The sequence below is a fragment of the Pseudovirgaria hyperparasitica genome (genome assembly GCF_010093815.1).
Source record: "Pseudovirgaria hyperparasitica strain CBS 121739 unplaced genomic scaffold EJ05scaffold_21, whole genome shotgun sequence".
NCBI classification, from domain to species: Eukaryota; Fungi; Ascomycota; class Dothideomycetes; order Acrospermales; family Acrospermaceae; genus Pseudovirgaria; species Pseudovirgaria hyperparasitica.
This window is the reverse complement of record NW_022985569.1, coordinates 21,672-40,912: the sequence shown is the minus strand read 5'-3', so window position 1 is coordinate 40,912 and position 19,241 is coordinate 21,672. Positions and strand designations below refer to the sequence as shown.

At 54.0% G+C, this 19,241-nt stretch overlaps 8 protein-coding genes across 8 annotated transcripts in view; 4 read left to right on the top strand and 4 right to left on the bottom strand.

The window, feature by feature from the left end:
- Positions 1–403: 403 nt before the first annotated feature.
- EJ05DRAFT_480561 (uncharacterized protein) lies at positions 404–6,441 on the bottom strand. Its single transcript, XM_033744890.1, has 3 exons — positions 5,138–6,441; positions 4,444–4,930; positions 404–4,374 (listed from the first exon to the last, which is right to left on the bottom strand). Exons 1-3 carry the CDS (start codon positions 6,072–6,074, stop codon positions 654–656), a joined length of 5,145 nt encoding a protein of 1,714 aa, XP_033595649.1. The 5' UTR covers positions 6,075–6,441; the 3' UTR covers positions 404–653.
- On the bottom strand, positions 6,306–7,232 carry EJ05DRAFT_222825 (uncharacterized protein). Its single transcript, XM_033739916.1, has one exon. The coding sequence runs from the start codon at positions 7,178–7,180 to the stop codon at positions 6,644–6,646; it is 537 nt and encodes a 178-aa protein (XP_033595648.1). The 5' UTR covers positions 7,181–7,232; the 3' UTR covers positions 6,306–6,643.
- Positions 7,233–7,493: 261 nt separating this feature from the next.
- Positions 7,494–7,966, top strand: EJ05DRAFT_480560 (uncharacterized protein). The gene has a single exon (XM_033744889.1). It carries the CDS (start codon positions 7,552–7,554, stop codon positions 7,783–7,785), a length of 234 nt encoding a protein of 77 aa, XP_033595647.1. The 5' UTR covers positions 7,494–7,551; the 3' UTR covers positions 7,786–7,966.
- A 1,327-nt stretch (positions 7,967–9,293) lies between these two features.
- Positions 9,294–10,411, top strand: EJ05DRAFT_490253 (uncharacterized protein; the record flags this gene model as incomplete). The annotated part of the gene is made up of 5 exons (XM_033745862.1): positions 9,294–9,358; positions 9,519–9,572; positions 9,781–9,823; positions 10,086–10,118; positions 10,157–10,411. The coding sequence occupies 5 exons, from the start codon at positions 9,294–9,296 to the stop codon at positions 10,409–10,411; spliced, it is 450 nt and encodes a 149-aa protein (XP_033595646.1).
- A 286-nt stretch (positions 10,412–10,697) lies between these two features.
- EJ05DRAFT_480556 (uncharacterized protein) lies at positions 10,698–11,948 on the bottom strand. Its single transcript, XM_033744888.1, has 2 exons — positions 11,227–11,948; positions 10,698–11,166 (listed from the first exon to the last, which is right to left on the bottom strand). Exons 1-2 carry the CDS (start codon positions 11,621–11,623, stop codon positions 11,042–11,044), a joined length of 522 nt encoding a protein of 173 aa, XP_033595645.1. The 5' UTR covers positions 11,624–11,948; the 3' UTR covers positions 10,698–11,041.
- Positions 11,949–12,168: 220 nt separating this feature from the next.
- On the top strand, positions 12,169–16,229 carry EJ05DRAFT_470411 (P-loop containing nucleoside triphosphate hydrolase protein). Its single transcript, XM_033742940.1, has 2 exons — positions 12,169–12,964; positions 13,018–16,229. The coding sequence occupies exons 1-2, from the start codon at positions 12,396–12,398 to the stop codon at positions 16,106–16,108; spliced, it is 3,660 nt and encodes a 1,219-aa protein (XP_033595644.1). The 5' UTR covers positions 12,169–12,395; the 3' UTR covers positions 16,109–16,229.
- Positions 16,230–16,518: 289 nt separating this feature from the next.
- EJ05DRAFT_505204 (RNA polymerase I-specific transcription initiation factor RRN3) lies at positions 16,519–18,680 on the top strand (the record flags this gene model as incomplete). The annotated part of the gene is made up of 2 exons (XM_033747680.1): positions 16,519–17,011; positions 17,071–18,680. The coding sequence occupies 2 exons, from the start codon at positions 16,519–16,521 to the stop codon at positions 18,678–18,680; spliced, it is 2,103 nt and encodes a 700-aa protein (XP_033595643.1).
- Positions 18,681–18,886: 206 nt separating this feature from the next.
- EJ05DRAFT_222494 (uncharacterized protein) overlaps positions 18,887–19,241 on the bottom strand; it is a 578-nt gene continuing 223 nt past the window's right edge. Inside the window, exon 2 of the mRNA XM_033739915.1 lies at positions 18,887–19,241. Coding sequence (XP_033595642.1) covers positions 19,094–19,241 — 148 coding nt within the window. The 3' untranslated portion in view covers positions 18,887–19,093.

Here is a 19,241-nt window from a genome sequence, read left to right as displayed (position 1 = left end):
ACCCAAAAAAAAAACACCAACCTCATGATAAAAAAGAAATAGAAAAAAACCCTGAATACCCCCCTTCCCCCCTCCTCTGACCCCCCAATCCAACTCCCCATCCAACTCCCTGCCACCCCCAACTTCAAAAAGCTCAAGAAACCTCAAAAGCCCTCTGAATGTTTGCGCGTATGTATATATATATATATATATATATATATATATATATCCATGGGATCGATGACCATAGGATCGACGAGAGTGAGTGAGTGAGTGAGTGGTGGTAGACGTATACTCAAGACACAAGACACAAGACACAAGACACGAGACAGCACATACCACTAATCGGACTTACCACCCCTTTTCCCCCTCTCCCCCGCAAAAAATGCTAATCAGAAAATCAATGAGAACCGAAAAATGAAAATCCTTTCTTAATTGTCTTTTAATTTCTTTACATTTTTACATTTTCCCCTCCTTACCCTCCTTCCCATCCTTCCTAGCTTCTACTGCCTCATCTCCATCGACCTCTTCATCGGCCTCATCTGCATCATCTCCGTTTTCTTGTCTAAAAAGTACAAATACAAATATGCCCCCAAAATTCTCCTCCCTTATTCTCTCTCTATCCCTTCCTCGATCCATCCATCATCTCCCTCGCTCCAACCCTCAATCCCCCCCTAGTGCAGGAGATTGCGCAGACTAGGACTCGCACTCGCACCGCTCGGCATCGGCCGCTCAGCAGGCAGCGGCGGGAGGGTATTCTCACGCGTACGCGGCGTGGTGGGCCTATGGTGATGAGGATGCGCTGCGGAGAGCGGGGGGCTCTGATGATGGGAGCCAAAGGCAGCGGGGAGATGTTGGGGCGGGCCGGAGGGACCAGGTGCGTAGGGACTGCTGGTGTGGCGAGATGGTGGCGGAGGAGGCGGAGGAGGGGGAAAGCCCTGGTGGGGAGGCGGGTGAGTTGGGGAGTGCAGCTGGAGGTGGCGGGGGGAGTGGTGGCCGTTGGGAGCGTGCATTGGGGCGAGAGGGGCGTGGGATGGATGGGCGGTGCCGTATGGAGGCGGGATGCCGACTGGGTGCATGTTTGGGGGGTGGTAGCCGTTTGTTTGGTGTGAATGGTGTAGCGGTGGGGGTGCGTGGTATGTTGCTGGGTGTGTGTGAGCGCGAGGCGAGTGGGAGGTGACGCCGTTGCTCAGTGTCGGGGCTGAAGATGGGTGATTGCCAGCCCAGCTGGACAGTGGAGGCGCGGGCTGCGCGATGGGACCTCCAGGTTGGTTCCAGGGAGTTGGAGCTGGGTAGGGGATGGTCGTGGGTGATCGCAGAGGCATGGTGACAGGCACTTCCGGGCGTATAGCTTCAGGCCTGGACGGTGGACGCTCTTCAGTCTCCTCGACTGCATTCCGTTTCTTCCAGTGACACTTGTTGCACAGCCAGACTGTTGGTTTACCGACCGTGGCGGAGTACTCTCTGGTCGATATATCGTAGGGTGAGATGCCGTTCGCGGTAGCCGGACGCTCAGGCTCCTTTTGCAACGTCCTTTCGTTGGCGACCCACCACTTTGGCGAGACCTCGACTTTGCATTTTGTGCAGTGACGGTCCATGGTAGGCGCATGCTCATCGTCCTCTGTCTTGAGTGCATCGCCAGAAGACATTCTGCGAGAGCCACGTCCAGCCGTGGCATTGCCGCCCTGCACTGCGGACGTACGACGGTTGGCAGCGCTAAGAGAGTTGGATAGCACTGACTGGTCCATCAGGGCCGCTTTGCGAGCCGGGCCTGTTGTCGACGAGTCGGCCTCCTTGTAGTTGCGCACGTAGACCTGCAGGGCAGTGAGGTTTGGAGTATCGTTCACGATTTCCGTGATGGGATGGACGATCGTTTTGGGAGCAGCATGTTCCCTGCACCATATAGCAGGATTGAGTGCTCCGGTCTCGGCCTTGTCCGCACCCAGCGTGAACACCGGATTGACATCGCGTCGAGAGCCCTTGACGGGTGCAACATCGAATCCAAATATGTACCCAGCTTGATGAGCACAGCCGACGTGGAACAATGCGTTGCACCCGGGCTGATGGCAGGACACACATGCTCCCTTGTCCGTCTTGCACACCTTGCAAGTCTGCTCGTACCGCAGCGCAACAGATCCAATGCCTTCGATTATGTCCAAGCTCTTTGGGTCGTTGAACCTAGTCTCTGGCACCCAGGCAGCGCAGTATACGTGCACCCAGTTTCCATCAGATGTTCGCTTCAGTGGCTCCCGTGGAAGTTCAGGCCGGCCCTTGTCGCGCTGTTGCTGGCGATAGCTGGCCGCTAGGTTTGCTGCCAGTTCCTTCTCCATCCGTTCCCGTTCACGATCGCGGTCCGTCTTCTTCTTGTGGGACACCTTGGGCGGTTCGACTAGGTCTATGTTGTTCAGTGTGACCGGGCAGAGCACACATTCGTACGCGTACGAGACATGGGTCTTGCGGTCGTTCCGGCACATGTCGCATGTCCATTTGTTCGTGCGACGACTGTCGACTCCAAAGCACTTGCGGTGGACCGTGAGTCGACACTCGTTGCAGGTCATCAGTCGGTCGTTTTCGAGGTCGTACTGGTAGCAGACGCAACATGGTAGGGTGGCCATCTTTGGCTGCGCTGGGACGGGGGGTGGTGTAGGTTGCTTTGGCGGCGGCGGGGGCGGAGGAGGGGGTTGTTGGATGAATTGTTGTCGCGGTTGTTGTTGTTGCTGCTGCTTCTTCTTTACATTGGACTCAGACGCAGATGAGTGGCCGTCTCTGTCCTTGTCCAGTGCCGCGACCTTTAGCCTTTTCTTGGGGGGCTCCGCTACCGTCTCGTGCTCGACAGGCGGGTCAATGTCCATGGCGTGAGGATTGTTCTTTGCAAAGTTGAACTCGTTGATAAGCTCTTCATCGATGCGCCGCTTGGTAGCCTTTAGACCGCCCATGGCAATCTTCTTTGCGATTTCGTCAATGTTCTCCCATTTGATGGCATAGCGACGCCACAGGTTTGCGCATCTCTGGCACAGTGCAACGACGAGGCTTTGGCCCTTTTCTTTGCTTCGACCATCGGCAAGCACAGTCTGGCCGGGCGCTGCGTTTGGCGCCCTTCGCCACTGTCGGGAGTGTCTGATGTTGCAAAACTTGCACTGAAAGCCGCGTTTCCGCCTCTCGGCCTTCTCGCAGTCGAATGCAGAGTCGTCCTGGTCGTGAGCGACGTCGTCGAGCAGTTTCGCGGTGGCTTCGCTATCCGGCTTCTTCGTGCGGCCTTTGCGACCACCATAGTTCTTCCAGATCTCCTTGCCCTCTCGCTTCTTCCACAAGTAGTAGTAGCGGACGGCCTCACCGGGCGTGATGGTCTTTACGTGTAGTCGAACATTCCGAAGCTCCGAACCGTACTTGGCAACACCCTCTCCAAACTTCTTAATCTCCTCTTTGGTCAGCTCTGGTTCCTTCAAGTCCTTCTTGCGGTCGACCTTCTTGAGCTGCCGGATGGCGGCATCGGCATTGTAGTTGTTGGTCGTGTACAGTTCCAGGGCCTTGTCGAGGAAGTTTGTGTTCCACTTCTCGACGCCGATGATGGGCGCGACCTGGGTCTTGACGCGGTGCATGTAGGCGTCGAGGTCAGCCTCCGTGGCAGCAGCCGCAGCAGCAGCAGCAGGCACATCATCGTTGCCACGCTCTGAATGCACCGGCTGTGGAGGAGGCATCCTAAACATGAGTTTCGCCGAGTTCTTCGAGTCTTTGTTTGGTAGGTCCTCGCCTCGCCTCACGTAACCCTGCGGTTCGTCCTGGACCCATTTGGGGCGCTTGGCCTTTTCTTGGCGATCAGCCTCTAGCGCGGCGACGGTCTCTTTGGACAACTTCGTGTCTTTCTTCTGGCCGCCCGCCTTGACGTAGCGTCTCTTGATCTCGGCAGGCTTGACAAACTCGACCGGGTGACCATGCCAGACGTTGACGTTGGCCTGATGACGCGGGCCCAGTCGAGAGCTTGCGCGTGGGTAGATTGCTCGATCGTCGTACTGGAGAGCGTCTTCTACGCGAGCATGAATGCCCAGGTATCTCATTGGCCACATCTGCGCAAGGGCGATTTCGGCCTGGGTGGCAGGATGCAAATCCGCTGGGGCTTCGTATCCAGTCGGGCTGGGGGCAGCAGTGGTGGAATCGGCTGTTTTGGCCAGCCCAACACCATCCTCCTCCTCCTCCTCCATCTGCTCGTCTTCCTCCGCCTCGTGGCTGGCCTCGCCGATGATGGGTGTCCGTCGCGCCTCTAGTTTCCGCTCTTGCGCCCTGCTGCAAGGTCCACATGCCCACGCAAATCCCCGCGACGGTTTCTTCAACAACGGCGGCCGGACACAATTCATGTGGTAGGTATTGTGACAGACCGCACATTCCACGGATTCGGGACTGCACCAAAGCCGTTAGCAAACGGCACACGAGTCCGAAAACGATTCTTTTTCCTTCCATATTACTTACTTTGGGCAATACCCGGTGCACCGTTTGCACGTCTTGACTTCGCTCGTCAGTTCTTTGACGCGACTCGTCTCCACGACGACGTATTTCCATCGTTCGTCCAGGGCCTTCTTGACCTTCTCTGGCACGTTGATCACCTGCTTCGTCGGGATGACCTCGTACCAGCGATGGATGAAGCGGTCAAAGGCCTGATTGAACCAGAAGGAATCTGGAATCTTGCGATACTCGTCCACGTCGCCAATCTCGGCACGGTGCTTGATCTGACACTTGCCTCGGAGCGAAGTCAGCGGACAGATGTCGGAATGCATCGTGCCATAGACAAGTCGCGTATCGTTATTGAAACGCTGCACGTCTCGAGGGCGATAGAACCAATTCACTCGGATTGACACAATCGGCGAGTTTGGATCATTGCTCTCATCGCGCACAAACTCCATCAGTCGACAGAGATAGTATGGCTCTCCCGGCGGTTCGCAAATTAGATAGACGTGATCTGTGACGCGTTAGCCAAGCCTCAAGCCAATGCGTGCGCCTGCCCCAGTAATCGCCACCCTCCCACCACCCACAACTGCATGCACCATGCACTACCTCCAACACCACCACCACCACCACCACCACCACAACAACAACAACAACAACAGCACAGAGCTTGAACAAAAAGTGCAAAAAGAGAGAAAAGAGAACAAAAAACAAAACATACCATTTACGTTGAATACTGTGCCATCGTCTGCCTCCAGCTTGCCATTCTTCAACATGGCCTTTGACTTTTCGAACGTGTACATGTTGCTTTGGCGTGATGGCTGTGCAACTGCTGCAATCTGATGTGAGGTTCTTCGCGAGCTTGATTGCGTGCCTGCCGTGCTCGTCGCAAGTGAACCGTTTGATGCAGCATGGTTTGCCTGGGCCTTTCGTCTCTTTGACGGTGCCGGCGCAGGCGCAGGCGCAGGAGTGGAGGAGTTGGTGGTGGTTGTGGTAGCAGTCGTCGAAAAAGTCAAAGTGCCAGCAACAGGCGCGTCCTTTTTCGCGTCATTGACAGAGGTGAAAGCGCCATTTGCAGTCCCATTCGCGTTTGCCTTGCGCGATGCCACCGTCGGCGAGTCCTGAGTCTCCGAATTTGCAGAGCTTTTCACGCCTGATTCAGAGGGCGCAGTGCCATTCTTGGCCGGTTGGGTCAGCTCAAAGTCCATGAGGTCGGCGTCCTCGGCGTAGTTGGGGCGTGCTACATTGCGAGTGCCTCGAGAACGCGTCCCATAAGGCGCAGCGGCGGCGGCGGCGGTGGTGTTGGTGGTGTTGGTAGTGGTAGTAGTAGTAGAAGTAGCAGCCATGTTGGAGTCCTTTGATTGCTTGGCAGAGGCATTTGAAGACGTCGAGTTGGACGTGGTCATGGGCTGTGACTGTGCAGGTTGGTCTGGCGTCGAGGTGGATTCGGCGGTGGGAGGGTTGTTGTTGATGGCAGCAGGATGGGGAGAGTCTGTCGAGGGTTGGGCGACAGAGGTGGTAGCGGTAGGGTTTGAGGAAGTAGAAGGATGATTTGGCAGACTGGCGGATGACACACCGCTCGTGCCCGTAGCACTCTCATCTGCAGGCTGCACAGTGTCGTGTTGCATTGCGTCCTCGCGAGTAGCTGGGGACGCCATGGTTTGATGCTGATGATGATGATGATTTACGGCGTGAAAGGACGAAGAGTCGCGTCCAGCATGCTGAGCATCCAGCATGAAGGCCACAGTAGTTGGTACCTGGTATGCTCTGTAGGCGTCACAGGGATAGAGAAGACCAGTAAAAGCCAACGGACGTGTGGTCGAGATAGACGCGCCGGGGCTGGGTGTGGTCGAAGAATTACAGGATAAGTGGTGGTGGTGGTGGTGGTGGCTGAGGATGGAGTGTTGTTGGAGAGAGAGAGAGAGTGAGAGAGAGGATATATCAAGAAAAGCCGTTGATATGGCAAGCACCGCTGGAACGGCCGATGCGGCTAGCCGTTGAACGTGTACCCTGGGTAAGGATCAAGGGGGGGGGGGGAATACAAGCCAAGAGCAAGATTGGCTTGCAAAGTAGACCGTGGGACAGCGGCGCGAATTGGTGAAAGCAAAGGAGCGTGTGGGTGTGTTGTGTGTGAAGGAGAAAGTGATTTATGGGGGAGGGAGAAGGAAAGGAAGAAAGAAAGTGTCGGAAGGGAAGGGGAAGGGAGCGAGGAATAAAAAAAAGTGGGTCACGGAGGAAGGTCAGGTAGAAAGTAGTGGTGGTAGTGGTAGTGGTAGTGGTAGTGGTAGTGGTAGTGGTAGTGGTAGTGGTAGTAGTAGTAAGCTTGGATGGCAGCGGAGATGTGGGAGAGTAAGTGTAGTGAGTGGGAGGGAGAGGGAGGAAGATGGATGGATGGATGGATGGATGGACGGATTGGGGAAGATGGGGAAGATGGAGATGGAGAAAAAAAGAAGTAGAAGAAGAGGATGATGAAGCAGATGAAGCAGATGAAGAGAGAGAGAGAGAGAGAGACGGCGGCTCTGGGGCTCCAAGACTGGAGAAGAAGAACAAGAGGAAGAAGAGAAGAAAAGCCAAGAGCAGAACCTGATGTGATGGATGCAAGTAATACAGTAATAGAACGATTAAAACATGGACCTACGCGGCGGCGTGCCGAGCCTGTCCCATGCCTCTTGTTATGGCTGTAGTAGTAGTAGTACTGTATGTATGTAGTAGTGGCTATTATTATCATCGTCATCATCTTCTTCTTCATCATTATCATCGTCATTGTTATCGTTATTATAGCAGTCTCTGCCACATCGTTCTGCCTCTCTCTCTCTACGTACGGCGACGATAAGTGAGGTAGGTGTATATGGCCACCACACACCTAATGGATCCATCCGCAGGAACAAGGAACAACAACACCCTTCTTCCATGCGCCACACACACACACACTCCCAGCCAGAGATCGCGTGTGCAGCTACAGTCAAACATACATGATCATGCTCCACGTGTAATTCAGGTCAGTGTTGGTAGTACGTGGACAGCAGCAGCAGCAGTAGTAGTAGTATTATCATCATCATCATCAGATGTGTGTGTGTGTGGTCTAGTCCTGCCGCCTCCAAGCTACACTACTAATACCTACGTATGTCATTTTCCATGTTCGTTGGCCGCAGATCGAATCCGCGCGCGCGACCCTGCCGCAGCGTGGGGCCCTTCTTCCACACCTATTTCCACGTCCTCTCTATCCTCCATCTGCCCTTCATCTCTCTTTCGTCCCCAACAAACGCCCGTCTACCATTCTCGTCATCAGAACTGCCCTCCCCAAGCCCGTCTCTATCCATCGCGCACTTTTTCGACTCCCCTAGCCCCCAGACTCGTCTTTTGGCCTGATCAGACCCGTGCTTCCGGGGCGTCGCGGGTTCCCCGGAGTACTTGATTAGAGTCACGGATCATAAGGCAAATACAACACATATATACACACACACACATTCACCCATGCGAGATGCCCTTTTAGTGTCGTGCCAGTCGTCGAGTATAGTCCCGGCAAAACGTTATGTGATTTTGAAGCCGGGGGAGGGGGGAGGGGGAAGAAAGGATGAGACAAGAATCCTCGTCGCTAAGTCAGGAAGATGTTTGAACCACGAGGTGCTTTGAACGCATCGCCTCCGAAAGCGGCACTAGCGTTGCAGAACCCTGGTCTAGCGTATCCTAGATCGCGTTAGGCCTAGTGTCCTGTTACGCACCACCACAAAACCCCCAGTCTCACTTCCCACTCACTTCACTTCTGCCGCTTGCTGTCTCGAAGGGCCTGATTGAGCTATAGTCTTGCCTATATCGCCAGGGGACGTCTTGATGGTAGAGAAGAGGAAGAAGGAGAAGAAGAAGAATGATAATGAGAACAATTCGAAGCGCTTAGACGTTCGATGGGCGCAGTATCGTCATTTATTACCCTTTACTTTGCTTGCAGTCACTCAGTCTGCAGATCCGCCCAACTCTGTCGAGTCATTAATCCACTCACTCGACCACAGCCTTCTGTGAGCTGGAGGCCAGTTCATCCATCCATCCATTCACTCATTAATTCCATCCATACTATCTTCACGTAGACGTCTCGGTCGTGGCAGTTGAACTGCACATACAAAACAAGTGTTATGCTCGTGGCCTATTCTGGCGCGATGGATCGCATGAAACCACCACTCAGATGTAGAAGAAACGGGCCTGATATTATAGTACGATAGATACATGGGTTAGTCTCCAGCAGAGGAAGTCAGAGCGACAGCACACACGAGCACACAGCACATAAAGTAACAGCGTGGAGAAAGAAAAAAAAAAGCTTCACCGAACATGATGCGCCCACCGATCCAATCGCCACTCCGCCCAATGTCAGCAACGGGTGGATACTGTAATGGCTGATGGCTGATGGCTGATGGCTGATGGATGGACCGGGGCACGCAATCGGACACAAAGCCAGCCTGCCAGCCTGCCTGCCCTGGATTGGCCGCCAACGCGCGAAAAAGACAAAAGGCCAGTCAACACTACTGAATTACTACCTACCTACCGACGTAGGAGCTAAAGTACCATAACAGTTCGAACAAGGCTACACAACAGTCTGACTGAATACGCAATCTGCTAGAGAAACGGGGAATAATGTGGAATAGTGTGGAATATCGCAGTATCCTCCATCTGCCACAGCAGCACAGCCTCATCCCTTACTAAGCCCTCCAAGTGCAAGTACACACAGCCAGCAAAATTACTTTCAAAACGCAGAAAGCGGGGAGGGGTGGGAGGGACCCGGGTACCCCTACCACTCACTACCTACCTACCTACTACCAACCCAAACGAGACAATTAAAACGCGCACTTCGATATACATACAGTACATAAATTGAAGAACATTGAGACATGGCAGAGAGAGACATGAGACAGCCGCACGCACGCACGTACCGCATCGAAACGAACAAGGCTTCGTCAGCATCGCTTTCTTACTTCTAACTTCTGACTTCTTACTTACAAGGCAAGACAGGGGCGGGACAGGGCAGGACAGGGCCAAGGGGATGGGTGGGGGACGGGGAGGGTGTAAGGTATGTTATGTATTGTACTGTACTGTACTGTACTGTTCTGTAGCAGTCCTAAGCCACACCCCCAAGCAAAGCAAGGAACAGCAGCGGCAGTGCTATGGATGTATGTAAAAATAAGCAGCCCACGCATCGTACTCTACACGAACTTTACCATACCATACCATACGTAGTCATCAAGCCATCACCAAACCCCACCAGTCAGCGTGTCACGGCTTTGTCGGGGGCTTAGTGCGCCATTCTCTTCTTTTGGCTTTCTCTTCCTTTTTATCTTTTCTTCCTCCATTCTTTTCAAGACTTTGAGACGTTTATAGAGTGTACGTCCTAGTAATGAATCCCACGCCGTCACGTGAGCAAGTAAGTACGATGCGATGCGCCCGTTTTGACGTGCAGGCACGGGGGGAGGGACCTAATTAATACTAATTAGTCTGGGATCCAGTAGTAGTAGCCTGGGGGAGGGACCTGGGACTTGACCTGTTCGAGCTCCGGCGCGTTTTACGCTGTTTGAAACCTAACGGCGGCGCTTTGGGGGGTTGGATGGGATGGCCTGTGATAGCAACAGTAACAGTAACAGTCACAGTCACAGTAACAGGCGAATGGATGATATAATACTTGATAGACTGCTTACTCGCCATCATTACTCAGTCAGCCAGTCAGTCATCACTCACTCAACATGATAATACTCTGTAGATCCATCCCCCAAGGCCAGACGGAGTGCCGCCTGCGCCATACCTGCGCCATCCGCCCATCCGCCCATCCTCCCTCCCTCCAGCCAGCCAGCCAGCCAGCACTGCACAACACACACTGACACTCATGTACCTACCACACGCCTGTCTCCCAAGCAAGCAAGCAAACAAGCAAGCAAGCAGCACGCAAACCCGCCGAGGTCAGCCGAGAACACGCACCACCGCGTGCATCTCCAAGACTTCCATGAGCCCAACTTGATGCCCGCACAGGTATGTAACTCCGGCCGGCCGGGGAGCTTTGGGTGATACAGTATTAACGTTTGCACATGGCATGTGCATTTAAGAAGCACTACTCTACGACTAGACGAGGAGTGGGAGTGTTGCTATAATCATACTTTATGATAGTGATGATTGTTGGTAATTAGGTGGTGGTGGTAGGCCGGAGTAGAGTTTGATGCCTGCCACCACTGGGCCCTGGCAGACCGGGCTTGTAAGTTTCGAATGCACGTCACGTGACACACGCATCCAGCTCACGCGATACCGAGATCATCGGCACGCTACTCGGTTCATATATGCATACATGTACGCATGCACGCATGCACGCACGCACACGCACGACGGAAACAGTTTGCGCAAAGTAGAAAAGTAAAACTCCATATTATACCATGTATTTGAACCCCCTCCCCCGGCGCGTGGGTTACAGCCAGTCAGGCCGAATCACTACTATACTACAACCCTTGAAATGCGTCCCTTTCAGATAACCGTCGTCTCAGCTCGGACGTATCGTTCGTGATGATGATGAAAGTCCGAGACCACACCGTCGTATTATGTCGTGGAGAGGTGACAGACTACCTTAGCTAGAAGACTATGGGCATCGTGCATGTCTGTCTTAGAGAGCAAGCATGGCCATGAACAGACCGACAAAGCCAGTCGCAACATTCATCTGCACGCTTCCAGCAGCAGCGCCCTGCGAGCCAGACGGCTGCGCACCGCTACCAGTCTCAGACGGCGATCCTAAGCATCACAATCAGCATCAATCACACCTCAACCCCTCAACCCATCGCAAAAACTCACCCGACGAAGGCCCCGTAGTCTGACCCGCACCCGTCGGCGCAGCACCACCACTCGGCGCGGCACCACCCGCCGTCGGCGCGGCCGTCGCAGTCAAAAAGTACGACGAGATGCAGCCCTGCACACACTGCGAGAACTTCTCCGTGGCCTCGGGGGAGCCGTCGCCCTGGTCGCACTTGCCGGCGCACTCGTTGGTCTGGTTGGTCTGGTTCTCGTCGGGGAAGGGCACGCCGACGCAGCGGGCCTGGCAGTTGACGTCGCCGATCGGACAGGCGTTCACGCACGAGACTTCGGGCCGGAGGGAGACGGTCATGGAGGGGGCCGAGTGGACGGTTGTGGGCGCGTCTTGGGCGCAGACGGCGGCGGCGAAGGTGGTGAGGGCGAGGGTGGAGAACTTCATTTTCGGTGGTTTGGATGAGAGATTTAGTGGTTTAGAAGTGAGATTTGAAGGTTTGGAAGGAAGAAAAAGTGTCTGTTGAAAGCGAATGTAAGAAAAAGAGTAACGAGTGTGTGAGTGAGTGAGTGAGTGAACGAGTGTGTGCAAGAGGAGCGGGAAAACGAAGGGTTTTAGTTTGCCGCGAAATGTCACCCAAATTAGAGGGAAATGGAAATTATTGGAACTGGCAATTGTCGCCGCATAAAAACAAGGCCAGACAAGGCCCCAAACAAGGTTCTCAGACCACTCCAACACTCCCTTTCCCCTTTCTGCTCATCTTAGCGCCGCCTGTGGGAATTTTAATTACTGTCACAAGGCAAGGACTGGCTGGCCAGTCTGGGTTTCAAGGGGCGCCCGTTCTTAAGGAGCAGGTTCCCCGCAGAAATCGAATCTCAGATCAACAAAGTACGATGCATCGTGCATACAAGTACGTGCGTAGGATGCTGATGTTGGAGATGGAGATGATTACTCTTCAGCAGACTCTTCTTGCGTGAGAAACACGATGGAATGGCAGATACTGCCCACTGTTTGCAGGAGATGGCCGAAATGTTAGTGCATGCCTGCTCCTTAGATATCACAGGAACAACAATCAATCGCAGGCGCGTGAGATGAGACGCGTCTTGATGCCTTACATCCAAGGCAACTACTCAACCTCACCTCACCCCAAGGCCGACGCGAGCATCATCAACATTGATTGCTCAATCACGCGCGCACGCAGAATTAATGGCTCAACACAATGCCCGACAGCGACTATGGCGATTTCGACGACGATGACCTTATCGCTGCCACAGGACTGCTCACTGGAGATGCTCCAACAGATGCTGCCGCTGCCGCTGCCGCTGCCGATTTCGAGGACTCGCCACGTCCGGCCAAGCGCCTCAAGCTTGACAGTCGCACTGGCTACGCAAATGGCAGCCTCAATGCCTATGGCTTCGGGCGTGAGAAGTCTGCAAATGCATCCGGTCCAGCTCCGCTCGCGAGTGAATTGCATGCCATGAAGAATCGATTTGCGCCACCTCCTAGACCTGCCGCTGGGAAGGTTAATGGAGGAGGGGTAGCACATGGATCAAAACTCCAGCGCCCTGGTGCTCGTAAAGCAGTCGTGAAGACGTCTACTAAAGTTCCCACCTATCAATATACTGCCTCACAGATCCCGAGCAGTGACTCGCCTCACAGGAATGGCTACGTCAGCCGTACTGGCGTCGGCCTCCCACCATCAAAGAAGAAGAAGAAGCAGACACCTCAAGTTGGGGCCGCCGAATGTTCTGATTCAGACGATGCGTTTGAGTCTCTAGTAATACCGCGGTCAGCTTCTCTTTGCTAGCATTTGCATGGACCGAGTCACTGATGAGACCCAGATTCACTACTGGTTTTGACACAAATGGAGAGCTTGCTGATATCCCGTCGGATGCATTTGACTACTCATCATCATCACCGCAGAAATCGCAATCCTCGCGGGCAGGCGTTGGCGGAGTCGTTGCAGCACCACAGACAGGTCTACGTCAAACCACGCTGTTCGGTCGGGGCCTGGAAGCCAGACCGGCATCGCAGCTCAACAACCGCCTGGATCATGCAAAGCCAGCACAGGATGAGCCTCCAACCCACCACCAGTTGAATATAGACGCAATGACGACTTGGATATATCCCATCAACATTGGCTCGATTCGTGATTATCAATTTAACATTGTGCAGCGAGGATTGTTCCACAACCTACTCGTCGCTCTGCCGACGGGTCTGGGAAAGACTTTCATCGCTGCAACCATCATGCTCAACTGGTATCGCTGGACGAAAAGCGCGCAGATTGTCTTTGTCGCGCCGACCAAGCCTCTTGTGTCTCAGCAGGTTCAGGCATGTTTTGGGATTGCAGGTATTCCGCGCTCCGACACCTCAATGCTCACGGGCGGTGTGAGCCCGGGTCTCCGTGCCGAGGAGTGGTCGTCGAAGCGAGTCTTCTTCATGACTCCCCAAACCATGATCAATGATCTGAAATCTGGCATCTGCGACCCGAAAAGGCTCATCCTGATAGTCATCGACGAAGCCCACAAAGCCACGGGAGCATATGCCTATGCCGAGATCGTCAAGTTCGTGCGTCGCTTCAATCAGAGCTTTAGGGTACTTGCCCTGACCGCTACGCCTGGCTCGGATGTCGAATCTGTCCAGGAGGTCATTGACAGCCTCGACATTTCGAGAGTGGAGATACGGACAGAACAGTCTCTTGACATTCGCCAATACGTCTACCATAGACAAATCGACAAGCATGTGTTCGACAACACAGACGAGATGGAAATGTGCATGGACCTCTACTCGAAAGCTGTGCGACCTGTGTTGGCTCGACTAAACGGCCAAAATGCATATTGGGTCAAGGATCCCATCGCTCTTACCCCCTTCGGCCTCACCAAAGCAATGGGCCAGTGGTTCGCTTCGGACGCGGGCAGAAAGGCTCCATACGCTGTGAAGGGCATGGTCAAAACAATATTTTCGACGTTGGCCAGTCTGGCTCATAGCATGGATCTCCTCAAATATCATGGCATGCGACCCTTCTACTCTGGACTGCAACATTTCCAAGACCAAGGGGACACCAATGGCGGAAAGTACAGAAAAGAAATCGTCCAGAATGAAGACTTCCAAAAGATGATGTCCCGTCTGCGGACATGGAACAATCTTCCAGACTTCATTGGGCACCCGAAGCTGGAGTTCCTCACACAGCGCGTCTTGACGCATTTCATGGATGCAGGCGACGGCCGCGGACTTGACTGCCAACCGCCCTCGAGCACCAGAGTCATGATCTTTGCGCATTGGAGAGACAGCGCTGAGGACATTGTACGCGTGCTGAAGCGCCACGAACCCATGATCCGGGCCCATGTGTTTGTCGGACAGGCAGCGTCGCGCAACTCGGACGGCATGGACCAGAAGTACCAGCTCGAAATCATGCACAAGTTCAAGACTGGTGCATACAACACGCTTGTTGCGACCTCTATCGGCGAAGAAGGCCTCGATATCGGCGAGATTGATCTGATCGTCTGCTACGACTCGAAGGCGTCGCCCATACGGATGCTTCAGCGGATGGGCAGAACAGGTCGCAAGCGGGCGGGCAAGATCATTCTGCTCCAGATGAAAGGCAAAGAAGAGACGGACGCGGCCAAAGCCAAGGACAATTATGAGAAGATGCAAGAAATGATTGCCAATGGCACTAGATTCACCTTTCACGACGACCGTAATCGCAGAATTGTTCCCAAGGAGTTCCAGCCCCTCGTCGACAAGCGCGTGGTAGATATACCACTGGAAAATTCACAAGAAGGCCTTCCAGAACCCAAGAAGCGTGGCGGACGTGCACCAAAGCGCCCTCCTAAGAAGTTCAACATGCCCGACGGCGCCATCACTGGATTCGTGAGCGTGTCGCGGCTAAACGACGATCCTGTTTTTGTTGAGCTATCTCAAAATCATAAACCCGCAAAAGCCAAAGCCCAGGCAGCGCCACGCGACGACATAGCCATCAACCCGCCACTAAGTGAGCTCGTGCTTAGTCCCAGCGAAGAAGCACAGCTCGATAGGTACCTGAGTGTTACTGATGACTCCGAGGTCATAACTCTGCCGAATCTGACGCGCTACCCCGAGCGTCAGCGGCAGCCGTATCGTACGATAGCGTTCAAGTCTCCAGGCAGGGCTTCAAAGGGCTTCGTAAAGGCAGTCAATGCAATGTCTACTGTCGACGCTGCGCGAGTAAGTAGATGGGAGGACATGGGAGTGACTTTGGATACGACTTCGGAAGAAGATCTTGGACTACCGAGAGACTTTATCAATATGGATGTCGACATGGTGCGCGATGCAGTCGAGATTGTAGAGTTTGATGTCGACATGGACACCCTTCCTCTACCCAAGCATACGAAGGCGCCGAAGGCTCCTCGAGCACCGAGAGCTCCCAAGGCTCCCAAAACACCAAAGGCACCTAAGGCGCCGCGCCGGGGAGCAAAAACGACAGTCAGCAATCGTGTCTCCGACATGATTGAGGATGACATGGTGGCAGATGGGCGAAGCAGCAGTCCTCCAGCCACAGACCCTCGCATGCGCTTCCTTTCACAAGCAGTCTCATTAGGCGACTCCGACACGTCTGGCGAAGACGAAGAAGACGACGTGCCAGACTCTGAGCTTGCAGACTTCATCGCGGACGATCTCGAGCCGGTGCCAATCGCGACGTCTTCTCCGCCTCCGCCGTCACGAATCAGACCCAGCCATCTATTCAGCAGTAGCGTCCACGACAATGATGACAGTGATGAGGAGCTACCGGATGCTACGTCGTTTGCACGGCCTCGGAAGAAGGGTGCGGTGCCACCTGCGGAGGTGCTGGATGTTAGCAGCGAGAACGAAGAAGAAGGCCCTGTAGTAGTTGCCCAGCAGGCTGGGAGGAAACGGCTGAGACGGGTTGTTGACTCGGACGACAGCGAGGAATGATGAATGCTACATATTACTAGAATTGGACATAAAAGAAGGGAAAAGTTAGGTGTGGCACATAGCATGCTAAGATCACTCCAGAATATACGAGACCTGTCGTATCGTACGTTTGTTTCCAAACACGATGTTGTGTCGCATGAGCAATACTGATTCACTTTATGTAAGGCGGCTTTGATTGGCTGTAGTGCACGCGCCATCACTGAGAAAATAAAGCGGGGCGGATAGATTTTGACGTTAGCCTGGTTGCTCCACTCGCCTTACCGCCCACACGACTCAACTTTCTCGTAGGTCATCGTCCTCCGCCTTCTTCACCCCTCTATTCCAAATATCAACTGCCATGTAGTGTAGCAGCGAGCAGAAATCGCTGCGACGTCATCATGGTATCTATTGCTACCGTTCGTAACCATACAATGGACCCGCAGCCCCACAAGCCAATCCTCAAACGCAAACTCTCAGACACAACACCGTCGCCCGACGCAAGCCGCACCAAAAAACCTCGAGTAGCGTTCAACGATGAGATCCAAGAGCATGCGCTGCCCGGCTTCAAGGAGAAGGGCATGGACCTCGTCCGCGAGGAGGTGAAGCGAGCCCTGGTCCAGCGCGCAGACAGCGACGACAGCGCCGCCTACGACCAGATTGTCCGGCTGTTCAAGGTGAAGCCCATGGACGAAGACGCCCCGACCAGCAGCCTGTTGCGGAAATACCTGATTGCTCTGACGTCTGAGAGTGCGCGGCTGGACCGGAAGTTCTCGGGTGTTGTGTACGCCGTGCTTGGGTGCAACTGGGCGATCCGGGATGACGCTTTTGTGCGGGCGTTTCGCGCTTTCATTCAGACTGTGGGTACGGCTCATATGGGGTACTGTGAGGCCATGTACAAGGAGGTTGCCTCTATATTCAGTCATCGTAAGTCGTGTGCGATTGGAGAGGCACAAGCTGGCAGACATTGACTGAACTGCAATCAGCTCCCCGTGCCAGTTGGCGACACCCGGACGATCCAACCATCACACGGACAGAGATCTGGGAGCGAGCTCACACTTGTCTTGAAGATATATATACCAAGGTCCCATCTTCGGCAACTACACTCAAACATATACTCGACGAAGGATTTCCGCACATTGACGATTCCACCAAATATCTGGCAAACTATATAAGCAATCTTTTCAAAGTTGCCGGCCATCACACCAGTCTTAATGGCGAGATACAACGACTTATTATGCAGCAGCTAGTGAAGATTGACAACGCTATCCAGGCGGACCTTGACGAGCTCGAAGACGGTGTTGGCGAGGACCTTGTCAATGAAATGAACGACGATATCAAAGACGACGATGTCGACTCGGATAGCGACGGGGAATCAGTCTCGAGCGACGGAAGTGATGAAGACGACGAAGCCCAGCGGCTCGCGATCCTCAAGGAAAAGGCCAAAAAGCTCGATACACTACTTGACATGGTCTTTTCCCACTACCATGACATCTTTGTGCACGGTGGCTACGCCTCCAACGCGTCCTTTACTTTCCTCCTGAACCAATTCGCCTCGGATATCCTCTCCACCGAACGCACCCGTCACGTCCAATTCCTCCTCTTCCACTACGCCCAAACCCGACCTGACTTCGCCGAGGCCTTCATCTCCCGCACGGCCCACATCACCATCGACTCGACCCACTCACGCTCGACAATGGAGCGCATCGCTGCAGCATCATACCTCGCCTCCTTCGTGGCCCGAGGAGCACACATCTCCGCCCCAGTTGTCCGCACCCTCTTCGCCCTCCTCACAGACTGCGTCGACCGCTACCGCCGCCACAACGAAGCGACCTGCCCCGGGCCCGATCGCGCGCGCTACGCCCCCTTCTACGCGCAAGTGCAAGCCCTCCTCTACATCTTCTGCTTCCGCTGGCGCGACCTTATCTGCACACGCTCGCCGCGCAACGCAGAGACATTCGCAAACTGCTCCACGCCCGACATCGCCCTCGCAGAAGGCCACGACTTTGACTGGCACGCCGACGTCCGCGCCAAGCTCGACCGCACCCTGCTCCACTCGCGCTTCAACCCACTCAAGGTCTGCGCACCCGACGTCGTCGCCCAGTTCGCCCGCATCGCAAACTTCACCCAGTTCAGCTACGTCTACTCCAAGCTGCAGACGAACATGCGTGTCCGCCTCGGCCACATGCCCGGCTCTGGACCCAACGGGTCTGGCGGTGTGGGCGCGTTGTCGTCGGGAGGAGGAGGAGGCGCGAGTAAGGTGCAGATTGGCGCGCGCGAAACGGCGCTTAGTGGGCGTTCTGGCGACGCGCAGTTTCAGCTCGAGAGCTATTTCCCCTTTGATCCGTATCGGCTGCCGAGGAGTAAGAGGTGGTTGGTTGGCGACTATGTCGAGTGGAAGCGGATTCCGGGGCTGGATGATGCTGAGGAGGAGGAGGAGGAGGATAGCGAGGATAGCGAGGATAGCGAGGATGATGATGATGATGAGGAGGAGGAGGGGGAGGAGGATGTTGATGGGAGTGATGGTGGCGAAGGTGAGGATGAGAACGAGGTGGACGAGGAAGGCACGGCGACGGAGACGGAGACGAGCATGTGATTGGAATAAAAAGAAAGAGGAAAAAGGATCTTGCGACGCAAAGTATAAAAGCAGTAATTCGTCCCTTGGCGGAGGGGTGGTCATATTGATTGATTGATTGATTGATTGATTATATGGGATCTGGTGGGAAGACAATAAGTTGCATGTTATATGTTTCATCATCGTCATCACAGCGTGGCGTTGTGGGGATAGTCGTGGATTGGATTATGGATTATGGATATGGATGTGGATTATCGTTGTGGAGATAGTCTTGGATGGATTATGGATATGGACTATGGATTATCGTTGTTGAGATAGTCTTGGATGGATTATGGATTATGGACTATGGATAGGGACTATGGATAGGGACTATGGATGTGGATTATGGATGTGGATTATGGATATGGACTATGGATATGGACTATGGATATGGACTATGGACTATGGATATGGATATGGATATGTATGTATCTATCTATGGATGCATCAATGGATGAATGGACGGATGGATGAATGGACGGATGGATGAATGGACGGATGGATGAATGGACGGATGGATGAATGGACGGATGGATGAATGGA